Below are 18,999 nucleotides of genomic sequence, written 5' to 3'. Positions count from 1 at the left end.
GACAGCTCCCTGTCACTCTCAGCTCACCCCTGCGGGATCCCTGAGGAGCTCCTTTCATCCCAGCTTCTCTTTACCCACCCTGGCCTGCTGAGTTGTGCCCCCAGCTTCCTGCCCAGCCAGGGCAGAGTGGAGGAGGAGAGAAGGGCTGGGTCACAGTGCCGCCTGCTGGAGGTTACTGGGACAGGTCCTGACCCACTTCGCAGCACCCCAGCCTGGAGGACTTGACACGGCTTGCACTATCCTCATAATCCTGGAGCCAGAGCAGCAGAGCTTCTGGTGCCACCACACCACCGCTCAGGGGACATGGCACCTATGCACAGGCTGGTGGGACCCCTGGTTGCTAGAGGGGCTGGTGATGCCCCCCAAGATTGCATCCTACAGGCAAACTAATGGGGGCAGAAGTGGGGCAAGAGGGCTGCACATACACCTCTGTCCCTGCCTCCCCCAGCAGGCTCGTCCCCAGACATGGCCCACAGTAAAGTGTGTAGGGACCCCAGGTGACAGCCATCCCTTCATAGTAGCCCAGGAAAGCCACTGGTGAGTGCACCCCCCACACACACTCTCTTCCCAGACACAGGCCTGTCCCAGGACAGTCGGTCACCCGGAAGGCAGAACCTCACAGCGGGGGCTTGTGGGAGTAGGGCACGGAGGACTGTCTTCTCAGCTTCCACCTGGGCTCACTGGAGGGAGAGGACAGTGGGCAGGACAGAGCGGCACTGGGCATGCAGTGGCCTGGCCCTGGCCCCTGCTCCTCAGAGACAATGGCAGCTAGAAGGCTCTGGCATGACCAGCTGCTTTGACAGCACTGGAAGCCTGGCACAGGCCCAGTGGGTGCTTGGGGTGCTCACGGCAGGATGGGCCAGCTATGAAGCCTGCATGAGTCCTCCTGGTTGGCCATTCTCTTTCCTAGGGCCCAGAGGCTTGGCAACGTGACAGGCCCTGGTGGGACTGGGTGTGAGGATCATTTGTCACACACGCTTGCAGAGGTGTCACAGGTACTTCCTCGAGGGGACCTGGCCTGCCCTGCAGTCAGTGGTCTCGGTCTGCCAGCTGAGTTCTGGAAGAGTCTGAGATTCTCCATTGCAGTAGCCAACATTGGTTTCTGGGGCCAGAGCTGACAGTGCTACCTGACTGAAATGCCACCACGGTTTCTGGTGAGAGAAGGACTCATGGGGCCTGTGGCTGAATCCATCTGGCAGGGAGCCCTCTGGGCCCACTGTGGCCTCCTGGGTTCTCCCCCACCTCTCATCCCCGCAAGTGCCATTGGGATAGCTTCACCTCTCCTCCAACAAAGCAGAGCATACTCTCCTGACTGGTGGAGCTACGTGCCCTCCTCCGGCTGTTTCTAAAGGCTCCTGGCCAGCCCAGGCCTGGTGGGGACCGTGGTAGAACCAGCACCCCTCCCAGGTGGCAGGGGCGGTGCTGTGGCTAAACCCTCTGAGGCTGAAGGGCCACGCTGGAGTGCACGGGCCCTCACTCTGGCCCCCAGCAGAGGGTGTGAAGGGCCTGGTGGCAGCAGGGCTTCCCAAGCTCCATTTGGTCCCACACAGGATCTCCTACCCTAGGCAGGCAGGCTGAGCCTCTGCGGTGGTCTGGAGCAGGCAGAAAGACCCCGGGTTCCATTAGCTGAGCCGGCAGACACCTCTTCCCCACCCTTGTGGGTGACCCGGCTCCGGGTCCAAGCCCTTCCCTTGGTCTTTTCCATGGTTAGAACCTCCCGGCACATACGGGTCCAGGATACCCAGGCTGGCAGGTCGAGGGGGTATGGGAGTGAGATGCCCGGATGCTGCCGCACCCCTAATGATCGGGCAAGGGAGGAGACCTCGGTCCTGCACGCAGACCTCGTTGGGTGTACGGAAGGAGCTGTGCAAGGCAGGTTGAGGGTGGGAGGCATGGTTAGAGGGCAGTCCCTGTCACCTGCAGCGTGGGCCTTGGGAAGCCACGCAGAGTCTGGCTGGAAGCCAATGGGGGTGGGGGGGGTATTAATGACTGGGGGTTGCACCTGGCTGGGGCAAGCCTAAAGTCCTGGGAGGGAAGCGCAAGGAAAGGGCTGTGAGTAGGGAGGGAGGTACTCTAGCCCATCCCACCAAGCACCCACTGAGGGCCTACGGGGGTGTCATTGAGAACAAGTGGCCAGAGGGTCAGGACAGGCTCTCCCAGGGAGGAACCGAGAGGCCGGCCAGTGTCCACTCAGCTGGGAGCTGTGGTCCCCAGGCTCCCAGGCAGGCCAGCCCAGGTGTCCCTGCTGGACACTGAAACAAGATAAGAGGCTTCATTCTGGTGCCTCCTGGGGGAGGTAAAAAACGAGGTCAGGGAAGGAGGGGCACCCCTAAGAGCAGCTGAGAACAGAGCGGTCTGCCCGAGTTAGGGGGTGGTGAAGGGAGGACTACTCCTCGTCTGGCCTCCCAGTGGTGGAAGGTTTGTGCTGGGAGGGGTAGACCCCAAACCGCAAGGTTACACAGGCACGGGCTCCCATCCATAGGGAGACCTTATGGCAGGAAGCAGCTCGGACGCAGGGCAGGAGGGGCTCCAGGCACTGCCAACCGGTGTGGACGCTGGTCGGAACCATGGAGCTGGCCGCCGTGGCACCCAGGGGAACATAAGGGGAAGGCGCAGGACTGTGGTGAGCAATTTCCACACCCTAACCCAGGGAGCTCCCCCCAGGCAAAGGGACGGGAGCTGCAAAGGCCCGGTGGCTTTTTTTCTCTCTAGCTTCTCAAAGTGATAAAGGATGCACCCCTGCTCCCAAATGAAGAATTCTGAATTGTGTACATGAAGCCCCCAAGGGCTTCAGGGAAGCCTGGGGCAGACGGAGAACACTGGATCTGTGGCCAGGGCTTCTGCCCCAGGGTCTCCTCTGGCTGACCTAGTGAGCCACCATTAATCAGCTCACCATCCCCCACACACCCCAAGTCAGGTGCTTAGTGCTTGGGATCCAGGCAAAGGAGAGACAGCTTTCTGCTCGCCAGACATTCCCGGGTAATGAGGGTGATGATGGAATTGGTTTTTTTTGGGGGGTTCTCAGAAAAGTCATGGCATATTTTCTATGCGAGAATGCATGATGACTTTTCCAACAACCCAATAAAACTAGACAAATTCTGGACTTGAAACTCCATTCCCCGCTTATTACCCACATCGAGTTCCTCTCTTACCCTCCTTTCCTTTAAATTATGTGTAGGGGGTGGGGTGGGGAGATAGGCATTTTTGACAATCTCGCTGGTGCCACGCTCTGCCCTGGCCTCCCACTCAGCTAGGATCACAGATGTGAGCTACCATGCCAGGTCTGCTCAGGTTGGTTCGAGCCCTGAACCCAGGTCTCCCATGTGGCCCGTCTCACACAGGGTGCTCACGCCCTACTGCTTGTGCCGCTGCAGTTGGGCCTTGTTTGAGCTTTCGTTTTGAGGGGGGTGAAGGGGTTTGGAATTTGCAAGTCCTTTTTTATTTTAAAAGAATTTTGTGTGTGTGTGCTCTAGGGCACATGTACCTGCTGGAGAGACAGAGGAAGAGTAAGAAAGCACCTCCCAGGGAAAGACCACACCACAGTCCCTCTTCACCCATTCTCCTCTCAGGATTTTGGCACGCACGCATGTACCTGGTGTTTTCCAGGCCTCCAGATCTGAGACTCCAACTGCATAGTCGGCCACGCGGAGTCTTCACCACGCCATCAGCCTGTTTCCACCCCCGTAACACCCCATGTTTGGCCCTTGGAGAGTACTGAGTAAAGACCCAAAAGCAATATAGCTACTCCTGAGGCCCCTCTGCTGGCATGGGGGTGTGGCGGTGAAGATGGACACTTCTTTGTTGCTATCCTGTGTCCCTGCGGGCAAGACCAGTTTTGGTGAAAAAGGTAGGAAAGATGCTATTTTGAAGATTGTTTAAATTCCTTGCAGATTAAAATGTTACCCAGTTAACACCCATTCTCTGAGGTCACAGACGCCTCATGCAGATCCTCAGCTTCCAAAGACTGCTGAGCAGATGCCAGGACTTGGGGTCGGAAAGATCACACTGCAGCCAGCACTGGTCTCTAAGGCCTTTATTCAGGAAGGTAGGGGTCTGCAGTCTGTCGGTGCAGGGGTGTAACAGTTCAGTTTTCTCCAAGGTCCATGGGGAGAGAGTGGAGAAGAGGAGAGCCTCTTTGGGGGTGAGGGTGGGAGTGGGTCCTCTCCTCCAGAAGAAAAGGCACTAATGGGGTGAACACCCTAGCGCAAGGGGCCAGTTCTATACACATGGGTTTGAGTGGATGCAGAGAAACTCGAAGCTAAACACAGAGGAGGAAAAGAGTCCCTCTCAGGGGACCAGGGCTGCTTCCAGGTGCTCCCCATCACGTGGGAAAGGCCGGAAAGAAGACAGAGCTTTAAGGAGAGTCTAGCCTTTCAGTCTTAGTGTTTTGTGCAATTTTTAAAAAACCAACAAAATAAATATAACTTAAAAACTTACATGACACTAAAGGCAAGTTTGGGAAAAGCAGTTGAGGAAACGTCCTTGAACGCTAAGCAGGGCTGAGCGCCAGGCACCCGGGGGGCTCCACCAGGACCGAGCAGGAGGCCCAGCGCCCACTTGCCTGTGCACAGGTAGGCACAGCTTGTCCCACCTCCTGGCTCCGGGACAGCTAGAGCTGGGGCGGGGGGGGCATGATCTTTCAGACCACCAGGGTGGGTGTTCTGGGAAATTCTATCCCAGGGGAAGCAGGGCAAGAGGGTGGGAGAAGGCCTGCAAGGCAGCGTGGGTGTGAGACTAGCATGGTGAATACAAAAAAACGAAGCGAAAGCCTAGGTAACAGAATAGTCTTCTAAGGGTGCCACTTCCCGCCTTGCACGAATCATGTAACCAAAGCGAAGTATTGCCAATAAGAGGCTCTCTGGGCCTCCCTTAATAAACGGTCATTTGCACTTTAGCATGTTATTTGCCAACAACGGGTGCCTGCTTAAAGTGCATGGAGAGTTTGGCTCTCTTAAATAGGTACAGCTGTTCCCCCTGATCATTTTCTGTTCATGCTATTAGTTCGCTTTAGCAAACGTTTTTCATAAGACAGAGTAAGGGTTAACTGTTGGCCAGTCCACAGTTGTAGAATCTTTAGGTCAGAATTAATGATGTCCCTTTCCCACAGAGCGCTCAAGCAGACCAACGGGGCCCCTTCTCACCCATAAGTGATGCGGCTCCAGAGGCCCAGAACTGGCTTTGGCTCCCCGAGGCCCCCATCCTGCCTGCCTTCCAGATCACGTGCTGTCACGAGGGCTCTCATGCTCAGCCGTGGCGGGGGTGTGACCTTTAGCAAGTCGGCCCACACAGGAGCTTACCACTGTTTTGAACAAGAGCCAGGAAGTTTAAGTGATTTCCTTTTTTAAAATTTGTACTTATACATCCTCGTGGGTCCCACCCTCCGCCCCCACCAACTGTCACTCACCCAGCAGGAAAGGGGAAACACGGATGTCACGTGGACAGGCTGCCAGTCCCTGAGACCCTGGGGCTCTGTCATGGCCTCCTCCAGATGCACACACCTCGGTCCACAATCCCTTTGTGTCCCCCCAGGCAGCCCCTCCTGGACCCTCTGCACTCCTGCATCTCTGAGCTCAAAGGAGTGGGTGGTGCATCCCCTGAGTCCTGAGTGGCCTGGGGGCACAGGTCCAAATGGCAATAGAGCAGGGAGTTTTGTTCTTTAAAAAATCAAGCGGAAAGTTTCATCCTTCTCGAATGATAGTAGACTTAATTGCTTTACAGTTAAAGTAAGACTTAAAAGTGGCGCCCCACAAATCTTCAAGCAAAACAGAGACTCCAGGAAGAGATGCCTGGGGCAGCCCCAGCACCAAGACACACCCCAGGAGCCACCCACATTGCACCGAAGAGACACAGGCCCGAGCCCTTCTGGCAGTAAGACTTCGGAAACAATTAAAAATGGTGCCAGTTAAGCCAGAATCTTACTTCTTCCTGCTGGCACTGGCCTGAACCCGGGCTCAGGAAAGAACCTCGTGCATATAGGTGGGAGTGACCAACTAGCACCAGGGAGATGGGGGGGCAGGCCTGGCTCTCCAGAGCTCCATCTCCCCCTGGGTGCCACCCATGCCTTGGACCCCCTCCCCGCCAGTGCCCTAAACCTTGCCACCACAGGGCTGGGAGTGGGAGGCTCCCGAGGGAGCAGTGATCAAGTGGTTCTGGGAAGTCGGGGTGGCATGGCTGGAAGTTCAGCTTTGCAGGGCTCACAGGCAGCGGTTCCAGGAGGGAGAACACAGCTCTGCCTGCCCCCTTCTGGGGAGGCCGAGGTCAGCAACACAGACAAGTTGGCTCCAGCCTTCTCCTGGCTCCTGGGTATTGCCCAAACCTAAAGGATTCAATCCCAGGTGGGTGGGGCAGGTCCCTGCAGTAGTAACCCTAGAAAGATCACCATGTCATCTCTGGGAGCCCCTGGGCCACTTAAGCAGAGGTACTTTGCTCATGACCAACATGCAGTTCCCCCATGGATTTGTGCCCCAACTATCAGAAAGTGCAGCCCACCAGGCACCTGCTCAAATACAGGGCTCTTACAGGTCCCCACCTGGCTGCTCAGGCTCTCTGGTGGGAAGATGGGGCAGTTATCTGGCTGTGCTGGGTAGCAGCACTGATGGCAGCAGCCACCAGGGGGCAGTAGGCCTCCACAGGTAGCCTTTCCACGCTTGCGCTTTCTAGGGGGTCTCCTAGAAGCAGTGCTCAAATGTTAGGTTCCCCTCCAGTTCTGAACCCAATTGACCTCTACAGGAAGTGGAGCCCAGGATGGGGCCCCTCTCCTAGCAGGTGATTCTATTAACAAAGTGAAGTGGAAACGCCACTTCCAAGCGCCCAAGTTAGGGAAACAACTAGAAAATGCCATCTCCTCTTCTACAAAGTGTTCTGTAGTGCAGTTCAGGAGGGTCAGTTCTGGGGATGGAGCCCAGGGAGAAGTGAAAGAGAAATTAAAAGAAGGGAAGCAAAGGGGGAGGAAGAGAAGCCAGGTGGCAGGGGCAGCCTCAGTCGTGCGGGGCATCCTGGGACATTTCCGTCAGGATGTCGATGAGGTTGTTCAGCCCGGAGAGGTAGCCGTCCTCCCGGTTCCCTTCCTGCCAGGGGATGTCGTGCTGCAGGGTCTGGCCCTCGGGCAAGGGCGTGGTCTTCCCAAAGTCGATCATCCACACCTTGGCCTGCTCCTTCTTGTCGTGGATGAAGAGGAGGGAGCTGCCGATGACCTGGAGTGGGGCAGAAAAAGGAGGAGGGGGTAGCTGGAGTGACCAACCACAGAGGGGACCTGGAAAGGCTGGCGGCCTGCATGGCAAGGAGAGGCGTGAGCCACAATTCCATTCTCATCTGGGCAGCCAAGCTGATCCAATAGTGCCCAGGCTGCAGACAGAGAATTTCGCATTCTGGAAACGCGGCCACCCTGTGTGCAGGCGGTGGCAGCGTCTGGGATGACAGTCACCCCTTTACCCCCCAGCTCTGGCCTGCACACTCTCCACTAGTTCTAGACCATAACAGAACCCTGGGGCCTCGTCCTTTCCCCTCCTAGACCTTGATTCTTCCCAGACTCCCAGAGCGACTGCTCTGGTGCAAGGGAGGGGAAAGTCTGTGTCTGTGGGGGCTATCTGGGTGCACCCAGCACCCCCAGCCCACCTGCACACCCCCTTGCAGAGCCGGGGTAGACAGGGGCTACCTGGCCTGGGCCAAGCCCTAGTTCCCCCAGGGACAGCAGGCAGCAGCCCTCCCCTCCGGGGCAAGGTCAGAACATCTGCATGGGAGTAAGGCCCTTCCCCAAATATGGCCACAGCTGCCAGATGTCCCCTTGGCCACCAGAGGCACGGGAGTGTGGAGGGGTAGAGGTGACATTACAGCTCCCAGAGCCCAGGCAGGGCAGGAACGTGGGGCATGGAAACGGAGATATGGAGGTGGAGAAGGGCCCACTCTTCCCAGGTGGATGCAAACAAGCTCCAGCGGATTTGACCTGTTTCCAAGGGAGACTCCAGAAAGAGTATAGCGAAAAGTTTCCCAATAAATAAAAGCAAAGATGCTAGGGTCAACAGGTGGCATAGTGGTTAAGGTGCTGGACTCTCACATGGCTGACTCCGGTTTGAGTCCCAGACCTGGCAGCTTGATATCATGCACAAGCCCGAAGTCCTGGGAGGAGAATGGAGGAGAAGGTATTGTGGCATGGCCATCCTCCCAGGGGTATGTGTGGGGGGTGATTTCTCACTTTTCCCTCTCTGTCTCTCCAGAGAGAGCACGCACTCTATGGCAAAACAAAAAATGAAACACGAAGTGCTGAAGAAGGGAGGGGAAGCTCTGAGACAAATCCTGAGGCGGCAGGAGAAGGACGCAGCGAGATCCCCCCACCCAGCCACAGGGAAGCCAAGGCTGGTCTTGTGGACAGAGTCCTCGGCTCGGCCCTGGGGCCAGGCAGCCTGGCAGTGTCCTGTCCTCCAGGAGGGGGAGGTGGGCCTGAGCAAAGGGAGGCTCTGGCTTGCTGCATGAAGACCTTTTGCCAAGCTGCCCTAGGAGGGGCTGGGGTCCGGGGGCACTGGGGCTGCTCAGGCTCTCTGGTGGGAAGATGGGGCAGTTATCTGGCTGTGCTGGGTAGCAGCACTGATGGCAGCAGCCACCAGGGGGCAGTAGGCCTCCACAGGTAGCCTTTCCACGCTTGCGCTTTCTAGGGGGTCTCCTAGAAGCAGTGCTCAAATGTTAGGTTCCCCTCCAGTTCTGAACCCAATTGACCTCTACAGGAAGTGGAGCCCAGGATGGGGCCCCTCTCCTAGCAGGTGATTCTATTAACAAAGTGAAGTGGAAACGCCACTTCCAAGCGCCCAAGTTAGGGAAACAACTAGAAAATGCCATCTCCTCTTCTACAAAGTGTTCTGTAGTGCAGTTCAGGAGGGTCAGTTCTGGGGATGGAGCCCAGGGAGAAGTGAAAGAGAAATTAAAAGAAGGGAAGCAAAGGGGGAGGAAGAGAAGCCAGGTGGCAGGGGCAGCCTCAGTCGTGCGGGGCATCCTGGGACATTTCCGTCAGGATGTCGATGAGGTTGTTCAGCCCGGAGAGGTAGCCGTCCTCCCGGTTCCCTTCCTGCCAGGGGATGTCGTGCTGCAGGGTCTGGCCCTCGGGCAAGGGCGTGGTCTTCCCAAAGTCGATCATCCACACCTTGGCCTGCTCCTTCTTGTCGTGGATGAAGAGGAGGGAGCTGCCGATGACCTGGAGTGGGGCAGAAAAAGGAGGAGGGGGTAGCTGGAGTGACCAACCACAGAGGGGACCTGGAAAGGCTGGCGGCCTGCATGGCAAGGAGAGGCGTGAGCCACAATTCCATTCTCATCTGGGCAGCCAAGCTGATCCAATAGTGCCCAGGCTGCAGACAGAGAATTTCGCATTCTGGAAACGCGGCCACCCTGTGTGCAGGCGGTGGCAGCGTCTGGGATGACAGTCACCCCTTTACCCCCCAGCTCTGGCCTGCACACTCTCCACTAGTTCTAGACCATAACAGAACCCTGGGGCCTCGTCCTTTCCCCTCCTAGACCTTGATTCTTCCCAGACTCCCAGAGCGACTGCTCTGGTGCAAGGGAGGGGAAAGTCTGTGTCTGTGGGGGCTATCTGGGTGCACCCAGCACCCCCAGCCCACCTGCACACCCCCTTGCAGAGCCGGGGTAGACAGGGGCTACCTGGCCTGGGCCAAGCCCTAGTTCCCCCAGGGACAGCAGGCAGCAGCCCTCCCCTCCGGGGCAAGGTCAGAACATCTGCATGGGAGTAAGGCCCTTCCCCAAATATGGCCACAGCTGCCAGATGTCCCCTTGGCCACCAGAGGCACGGGAGTGTGGAGGGGTAGAGGTGACATTACAGCTCCCAGAGCCCAGGCAGGGCAGGAACGTGGGGCATGGAAACGGAGATATGGAGGTGGAGAAGGGCCCACTCTTCCCAGGTGGATGCAAACAAGCTCCAGCGGATTTGACCTGTTTCCAAGGGAGACTCCAGAAAGAGTATAGCGAAAAGTTTCCCAATAAATAAAAGCAAAGATGCTAGGGTCAACAGGTGGCATAGTGGTTAAGGTGCTGGACTCTCACATGGCTGACTCCGGTTTGAGTCCCAGACCTGGCAGCTTGATATCATGCACAAGCCCGAAGTCCTGGGAGGAGAATGGAGGAGAAGGTATTGTGGCATGGCCATCCTCCCAGGGGTATGTGTGGGGGGTGATTTCTCACTTTTCCCTCTCTGTCTCTCCAGAGAGAGCACGCACTCTATGGCAAAACAAAAAATGAAACACGAAGTGCTGAAGAAGGGAGGGGAAGCTCTGAGACAAATCCTGAGGCGGCAGGAGAAGGACGCAGCGAGATCCCACCACCCAGCCACAGGGAAGCCAAGGCTGGTCTTGTGGACAGAGTCCTCGGCTCGGCCCTGGGGCCAGGCAGCCTGGCAGTGTCCTGTCCTCCAGGAGGGGGAGGTGGGCCTGAGCAAAGGGAGGCTCTGGCTTGCTGCATGAAGACCTTTTGCCAAGCTGCCCTAGGAGGGGCTGGGGTCCGGGGGCACTGGGGCTTCAGCGAGGCCAAGGAGGGGATGGAATCCATGGGCGAGGCCCGCTGTCGGCCTGGGGAGGGCAGGGGCATCATCTGCACAAAGGCACTGCCTAGAGACACACCCCACCAGGTACCCCAGGACCACTGGTCTGAGGGGCACAAGTCCTATCTCTACCTCATGGCACTTGAAGAAGGGAGAAACTTCTAGGGTGGCTCGGATGGCCTTCAGTCGGTCCCGGTAGGCGACCTGGGAGAAGAAACATAACCAATGTTAAACCCCCGGGGGGTAGAGATTGTCAGTCCCACTGACCTCATGGGAGTCATGGAATCCAAGTGGATGGGCCGTACACCCCCATCGCTGACCCAGCCTCATCTACAAGGACAAACATGGAGCGACACAGCGGGGTACAACTCCGGGTCCCACTGTCTCCACTCCACTGTCTGTGAGCAGGAGAGGTGGCCAGGGACAGTCCTGAGTGACATGCAGCCCTCTCGGGGCTGCTCCCAGAAGGGTTTAGTTTATCCAGCTTTACAAGAGCCGGCTGCCATGGCGTCTTCTGAACAGACTTCAGTGCCCTGACCTTGGAGGACAGAGTTAGTGTCTCCGCCCGTGGTCTTTCACAGAGCCCTGGAAACTTCGGTGAAGCCATGCTCGCCCAGGGTGCCCCATCCTTCTTAGGGGCCACCTCTGTGGGTGTCACCACCAGGCTCCTCACTGCCCATCTGAACAGCAGTGACACAGCCCGGCAGGGCAGCCCAGGCAGCTTCTGGAGCGACCATGCCAGGAATAACCCCCTCAGCGGTCTCAGCGGTGCGCTCTGTGGCAGGCATGGCTGAGGGCCGAACGCCTCCCAGGCAGCTGTCAGGAACCAGACAGCCTGAGCCATGACCAAGTCGGATGCATGCCCCCTGCCTGCGGAGCTTGTCTGAGACCCAGGGAAGCCTCCTCAGCTGGAACAGGGAGAGAGCTCCCCCAGTTCTGGCTGGTCTTGAGTGCCCTTGGAGAAAACGCTGTCCAGCTCACTGTCCTGCTCTGCAGCCCTGGGGCATGTTCAGAAAGTGTCTCTCCTGGGGACTCTAGGCCACATATACTGGGTGCACCTGAATCTCTGGGTGCCACAGGGCACTTTGCACTAGGGGTGTGGTGGGACAACACACCCTAACTCAGCTGGCAGGGTCAGGGCTCTGATCCAGCGGGCAGGACATCTGTCCCAGCCTGCTGGCCGCTGCTTCCACTTTGTCACGAACTTCTACTGCCCACACCCAGCTCAGTGACAGCCAGCTAGTACGTGCTGGGAGGGCACTGGGACCCCGGGGACACTTTCCTCATTCAGCCTCATAGCCTGGGTAGAGGTCTGGCCAGGCCCGGTAGCATCAGAAAGTGCAGTGACCGAAAGCTCCTGGCCCCGGCCAGGGCCCCCGCAGCCATCTGGCCCTGCGTCAGGCAGACTGGGGTGCGAACCCCTGCTTTGCCCTCTCCTACACCCTTCGCCTCTCGGTTTCCTCATCTGTAAAATGAGCGCAAGACTGTCCACCCACACCACGGGGCTGCTCTCAGGGGCTGATGGGCACTGAGCAGAACGTCTAGCCCAGAGTGGTTGCTAACCTCCAGCAAATCCCACTCCCCTTGGGGATGGCAATGCCGAGGCTGTGAGGCTGATGGCCACGGGAGGGCGGTTGTTCACCAAGCATCCTGTCTACCCACCAACTGCTGGGGACAACTCATCACGCCCTCTTTACCTCCCAAGCGCAAGTTTGGGGCTGGAGTTTTCTCTGCAGTCGTGGTCGCTGCTGCTCTGGCAAGACTCTCCAGAGCAAGCACGGCCGTCCCTGCCTGGCCAGTCCAAGCGCCTTTTCAGGAGCACCTGACTCACCAGGATGTTATGGTTTCCTTTCGTGAATTCTCTGAAGGCCTCCGTGACCTGCTCCCTTGTCTTGGTCTTCTTGAAGTCTCGGTTCACGGAGCCATCTTCTTTCTGAGAAGAACCACACCCACCCAAGCAGGAGTCAGTGCAGGCAGGAGCTGGCTCACCCCCAGATGGCCACAGGCTGCCTGTGTGCTCAGTGGGGCTGGCCAGGTGCCCTCGTGAGGGACCAGGGGGCAGATACATCCAGGAGCAGGATGGTTAACTGCACGGCACAGCGCAGGGCGCGGCAACGTCAGGAAAGGCCTGGAGGTGTGAAGGGCCTTTGCACCAAGAATGGAAGCGTGGGCCAGGAAGCTGCAGCAGCAGCAAAGGTCTCTGCTTTCCAGAGGTACCTCAATGGGAACAGGAGAGAAGGGCTCCCTCCCCCAAGTTCAGCTGGACTTCCTTTATAATCTGAGGTCTCGTATGACAGGTTCCCTGAAAGCCAGGATCGAATACTGCTCTCTGGCTCACCCTGCTCCATTGTCTTGGTCTGGGCACTGTCTATCCAGACTGTTCCAGGCCAGCTGGGGTGGAGGGCTTTGCTCACCCATGAGGAAATCTGCTCTTTAGGGCCAGAGGGTAAGGAGACTAGTTTCACTAGGAGCGCCGGCACCAGTGTAGAGAGTAAAGCTATGGTCGAGCGCGGCTGCCTCAGACACCAGGCAGGACCCTGGGGCAGGGAGCAGCCACTGCGTAGGGAGTCAGAGCCTGGAGCCCCAGAGCTGGTGGGCCTCTTCACATGGCCTCTCTGGGAAGAGGGCTAGGGTGGGGGAAGGAAGTGGTGAAGACAGCTTCTCTCTGAGCAGAGCCATTCCTCTATCTGAAAGTGAACAGAGCCCAGGAGCACAGCCTGCTTGAGAGGGAGAGGTGGAGAGAAAGTGGGTGTTTCCATCAGACAGAAAAAGGAGAATGAGCGTTAGGAGGAGGAGGAATGTGAAATTTGCACACCATCTGAGAGCTGGGGGGCAAGGAGAGGGAAAGGTTGGCTTTAGAAGACAGGGAAGGGGCCGGTGGCTCTCGGCCGGCCCGGAGCTCCCACAGCGCTGTCCTGGGGAAGGGTGAGGACCTTGCCCTGCATGCCACCGTGGGCAGTGCAACGAAGACGACTGCAGGACTCACATCTACATGCCATCAGGAAGGAGGCTGGCATGGCACTTCCCTCACTCTAGCACGCTGGTGAGTCAGGGCTCCGGACCACGCCACCCCAGCTCCAGGGCTGGCCTGGAGACTGCGAGTCATGGCTGGACAGAGGACAGGAAGCCCGAGGACCCTGCAAGGAGCACCTTCTGCTCTGAAGCGATGGCTGCCTGAGACCTCATGGGGGGCTGGGGGGCTCTCATCAGGCAAATCTCACAGTCAGGGGCACGTGCAGAGCCCGTGGTCAGGGACAGCATTCTCAGACCCTTCTCAGAGATCTCAGAGTAAGGAGAGAGGCAGTCCTGCGGGCGATGGCCCTGACATCAGAGGCAGCCAGCAGGTGCTCTCCACTGCCTGCATCTCCCGGCCGGCCCTGGTGTGCGGCCCGGGACAGTGGCCCGTTCCCCGCCGACAGCCTGCAGGCTCGCTCCGGTCTGGGCTTCTCAGTGTCCGACACCGGCTGGGATAACTGGTCCTCAGTAGACAGCTGCCAGCTGGGCCAGGCTGCCAGCCTCCTCTGCTCCAAGGCCCATGTCCCCTACATGGCCATCTCTGGCTGAGGAATAGGCCAGTATTTCCAAATGTCTGTCCCCAGGCGGCCGCTCAGCCCTGGGACTATGCCAGGAGGACATTACAAGCCTATGAAGGGACTGAGAGCAGTCAGGACCCCGGGGCCCCTATCACACTGCCACCTGAGAGCGGGCTGGCTTAGGCAGCCTTGGGTCACCCTGCGGGGCTCACCTTGATGCCCTCAATCCTGAAGCCGAGGGTGGCTGTGGAGCTGATGGTTTCCCTCCACTGCATGTACCGTGGCTTGGTCACAGCCCGCTGTGCCTTCTCCTCCTCGGTCGGGGCCTCGGGGTCCACCTCGATCATCTTCTGGTACATGTCCTTCCGCAGGCTGGGCTTCTTCCGGGCCTTGGTGAGCTCCTCCTCCAGGTAGGTCCTGGGTGAGAGAGGTGGCCATGAGGGCTGTGGGCTGGAGCATAGCTCAGCCGCAGTCCCCAGGCTCTATGTAGGCCCTGCCTGGGGGCCACACAGCCTGGCCTCCCCGAGTCAAGGCCACTCGTCCAGGAGGGCTGACACTTCTGACCCAAGGAAAACTGGGAGGCTTTACTGGATTGGAACACTTTTATGCCAAGACCCCCAGAAGGCCTAACGAAGCCCCAGGAGCTCATCCCAGGGAGATCACCCCAGGGCAAGCAGGAGGAAGAGGGAGGAGCCAGCAGGTGGCATAGTGGCTAAGGCGCTGGACGACCCCATGGCTCACCGCCATTCGAGTCTCAGACCTGGCAGCTTGAAACTCTCACTGGGCGCATGTGCGTGTGTGCTCTAAATCAGGAAAGGACAGTGGAGGAGAAGGGACTGCGGCATGGCTAGCCTCCAGGGGTGATTCCTCGCTTTCTGTCTCTTTCCAGTGAGTGCATGTGCCCTACAGCAAAAATCTCTTAAAAAAGGAGAAAAAGGAAGAGGGAGGCAGGGCAGCTGGGTACCTGGTCCTGCCCATTCTGCTGTGGTGAGTGTGGGAAAGGGGGCTGAAGGCAGGGTCCATCCAGGACCCCAGCTGGGCCCCTTTCCTGCAGAGGGGGCTTCAACAGGTAGCACCTACTTGTTTGGAGAACTCATCCTGCCTCCCCAACCCCACCATGGCCCCCACTCTGAGGCAGCCTAGAGGCTGGACCTGCCCTTAAGTGTATTTCCAGAAAAGAAATCTTCCTGAGTACAAAGGTCAGGCCAGTGCTCCAGGGAATTCCCTGAGGGAGGAGAAGGCTGGGGCTGCTGAGCCTCTGCGCCAGGCTGGAGCCACACCTGAGCCCCAGCCCAAAGAGCCTGAGAGAGTGGGTCCCACCATGCAGGCAGGCAGGGACCACCTAGACATTGGTAGAGGCAACAGGGGCATGGACAGTACAGGGCTGAGCACCCACGGCTGACCCACTGGCCCTGGTCTGCTGATTGCTAGTCACCTGCTGGGACACACTCCCAGTCCCTGCGCCCTGAGCTCCCGCCATCTCCAAACTGGAGGGGAGTGAGTCAGGAATGGGCTCCTTCTCTTCCCTGCTCCCCTTTGAAGCCTCCTCCCACCCAGACAGGCTCAGGCGCTGCCCACAGCCCTCCCAGAGACCGAGATCAGCAGTGTCGGTTGCAGGATGGGGAAGTTTTCTGCCTTTTGCCCTGTGGGTGGGAGCTGCCCACAGAGCTGCCCTCTGCCTGGCCCCCACTCTCCCCATGTGCCCCCGGACCTTGCTTTACCACTTCCCATCACCCCTTCTCCAAGCTGCTGGTTTGAGACTCAGAATACACTGAACAGAAAGCTATGATGTCTTAAAAGCAATACGTTTTCAGAAACCACTGAGGAAACAAAAAACCCAAATCCCTGGGTATGAACGTGGGCCTGTTTAGAACCTTCCAGACATGATGAAGATGGTAAGGGGAGGTCCTTCGCTTTTGGTTGGGCACATCCACGCAGGCACAAGCACACACGCACATACAGACACACTCATGCACACGCACACGTGCAGAGCCAGGGCAAGGACAGCAGGCTGCATGTGGACCTGTGTGGGTGCTGTGTGCAGGGCACGGGGCAGCCAAGCTGGGGGAGGGCTCTGGGCCCAGTGCTTCCGAGTGTGCTGCAGAGGCCTGCTGGGCGGGTGGGCGGCTGCACTTCTGCAAAGAGCTCTCAGGAGCTCCTTAAACAGGAAGCAGCCCTCGGTGTCGAATCCCTTTTCACATGGGCCTGTCTCCACAAAGGCCCTCGCAGCTCCACGTGGGCAGAATCGCACACCCCCAGGTGAGGAAAGGAGCTGGGGAGAGGTGCCTGAAAAGATCACAGCTGGGTGGTGGGCCGGCAGTCCGCGGGGAGGCAAGCCTCAGAACATGCCCCCGTGACTCTCCCTGCCAGTGTGGTCAAAGCTGCAGCCCATGCAGTGGGGCGGAGACCAATCACAGAACTGAGTGAAGAGATGACTCAAGACTAGGTGGCAGACCAAAGCCATGATGGCCGCGAAAGGGCAGAGGTGCTGGGGACCACCTCTGGTCTCCACTCCCCGGCCCTGGTCTGGAGTCAGAAAGATACTTCCAACCTGCCTGACGAGTCACAAATCTAGGGACATTCTCAGACCTTTTCCTTAGTGCCACTCCCCTACCCCCACCACGGCCCATGCGGTTTGCTCACTGGCCCTTCTGCCCCTTCTCTGTGACATGTCCCAGCCCTCGTGTCCTGCGATGTAGGGTTTGAGGTGGTCAGGGGCTCCAGCCTCCTCCCTCTGTCAAAGATAGGCCACACCATGGGGGTGACCATGACTGCTGGTCTCAGGAGAGGCCAGCTAGGACTGACCCTGTATACCAGAAAGATAACACAGGCGCTGGGTCCCACAGAGCCTCCCCGGATGGTGAGGTTGTGGCAAAGGTTGAATTTGCAGTCGGACGGGCCTGGCGCAGCCCTGCACTGAGCCACCGTGCGGCCCTAGTGAGGCACTTAACGTCGGGGTGTCAGAGTCTTCCTGCATGGAGTGGGGCACGGCCCACTCCAGGCGGCTGTGGGAAGGCAGTGGGATAACGGAGGCACCGCACATGAGCACAGATCTCCTGAGGATGTGCCTGCAGGAAACATGGGGCAGGGGTGAGCGCCGGTTCTGGGGAGACCTCTCCCCCCAGCCATGTCCTGCTCTCCCATCCGCCTCCCTCCACCTCTGGGATCCCTAAGCAGCACTGGGGTGCATGTGTCACACAGCCTTGCTGGTCACTCCAGGTCTTTCCTAAGGGCCTTCGGATGCAACGACAGAAGCCACAGCTAGGGGGCTGAGGGCAGCCCAGGGCGGGCGGCAGGGCCACTCCTCCAGCAGGCAGGTTCATGGGGCAGTATAGCCCCAAGCTTGGCCTAGGGAAGTGCATCCCTGGGGCAGCCGACTCCCAGGAGTGACTGGCCACACATCCCTCGGGTAGGTATCCTTTTTTGGCTGCAGTCCAAGTGAAGACCAGTTGAAGTATTTTTCACTTGTCCTGGTTGTGACCTGAAAGACCCCCGCCCCTGTAGGCAGCTAAGTCCTGCTGCTGTTTGGGTCCCGGTGCTCCAGGGCAGGCTTTCCAGGGACAGGAAGACTCTGTGGAAGAGCGTCGGCGATTGTAGAAGGACGTTCTATCTCCTCCATGCCCCTGCTCAGCCCTGCTGGGCTGGAGACAGTGAGGGCCCATGGAGAGAGGGAGCGGGCAGTGTGCTGAGACGTAGGGCTCACCCTCCCTCTGCCACCGCTGCCCTGGGGGCAACAGCAAGGGGGCGCTGCCTGCAGGACTCCCAGGAGGAGGAGGAAGGAGAATCTGGCTGGTGTGGCCCACTTCTCTAGGGCTTGTCTCTGGTCTCACACACACACACACACACACACACACACACACTCATCCACGCCCCTCTTTCTCAAGCATCCCTTATGAGAAGTAAACCAGTTAAACACACAAAGCAGGGGCTAGTAGGTGGTGTGGTGGTTAAAGGTGCTGGATTCCCACATGGTCGACCACGGTTCAAGTCCCAGACTTGGCAGCTTGCTCTCTCACTTTCCCTTTCTCTCTCTCTCTGGTCAAATTTAAAAATAATAACAAATGAAATAAAATAAATATTTTTTTAAAAAATTTAAATAAATAAACACACACACAAAGCAGACACAGGCTTCAGCTCTGACCTCTGCTCCTCCTGGCCTGGCCTCTGTGGCCTAGAGGAGCCCCGTGTCTGGCTGTCCAGCCTGGGCATCTGCAGCCAGGGTCTGGCTGTCCAGGGGGGTGTGGTGCACTCAGAGGGCTCCCCACCTTTCTCCATGGTGAGGGGGACACAGAGGTGACTCCAGAAAGCAGGGGCTGCCAGTGGAAAGGGGAGAAGAACACCCTGTGACCAAAGCAGGGGCTGAGCTTGGAACGGGGGCCCCTCTGCTCCCTGCTGTGTTGCCCGCCCTTTCTCCTCTGCCCTCCTGGGTCCTCTCCTGCTTCTCTCTCTGGGCAGCTGTCAGGGGAGCCTGACCCCACAGTCAGGAACTGGGGGTGGTAGCCAATTCTACACACAGGCCAAATAACTGCCACCAGCCTCTGGGGCTCTCCCTGCACCCCTCAGCACCCCACTGCTGGATGGGCCACCCTTGTGAGCTCCTGGGCGCCCTCGTTTATACGTTCACGGCGACAGGCAGACACAAGTCTGTCACCAAACCGACATGTTCTCGCTCCACTTCCTGGCACCGGAGTACTAAGACCACTTCGCCCTGGCAGCTCGTGTAACAGGAAGTCAGCATTTGCTATCTCCCTACCCGGGGACTCTCCACGGGCCCCCCAGAGGAATCCCACCTGACCTGATGGAAGTCTCTCTGCCCTCTTTCTGGGGAGACTAGGACCCACCCAGGGTCCCCTTTCCTGGCTTCACCAGCCATTGGCTCCTGCCTCACCCCACCCCACTAAAGAAGAGAGGCTGGCCTCCCCCCGCAGCCAC

General features: G+C 58.4%; 1 protein-coding gene across 1 annotated transcript in view; it reads right to left on the bottom strand.

The window, feature by feature from the left end:
* Positions 1–8,529: 8,529 nt before the first annotated feature.
* Positions 8,530–18,999, bottom strand: part of ITPKB (inositol-trisphosphate 3-kinase B) — a gene marked incomplete at its 5' end in the record, with an annotated part of 109,360 nt that continues 98,890 nt past the window's right edge. The window contains 4 exons of the mRNA XM_027775204.1: positions 8,530–9,181; positions 10,667–10,738; positions 12,366–12,467; positions 14,280–14,484. Of these exons, the coding sequence (XP_027631005.1) occupies positions 8,966–9,181; positions 10,667–10,738; positions 12,366–12,467; positions 14,280–14,484 (595 nt within the window). The remainder of the gene's footprint in view (positions 9,182–10,666; positions 10,739–12,365; positions 12,468–14,279; positions 14,485–18,999) is intronic.

Source organism: Tupaia chinensis, unplaced genomic scaffold (genome assembly GCF_000334495.1).
Source record: "Tupaia chinensis unplaced genomic scaffold, TupChi_1.0 Scaffold000532_1, whole genome shotgun sequence".
Taxonomy (NCBI): domain Eukaryota; kingdom Metazoa; phylum Chordata; class Mammalia; order Scandentia; family Tupaiidae; genus Tupaia; species Tupaia belangeri.
Note: the sequence above shows the minus strand (reverse complement) of the source record. Positions and strands in the feature narration are given on the sequence as shown.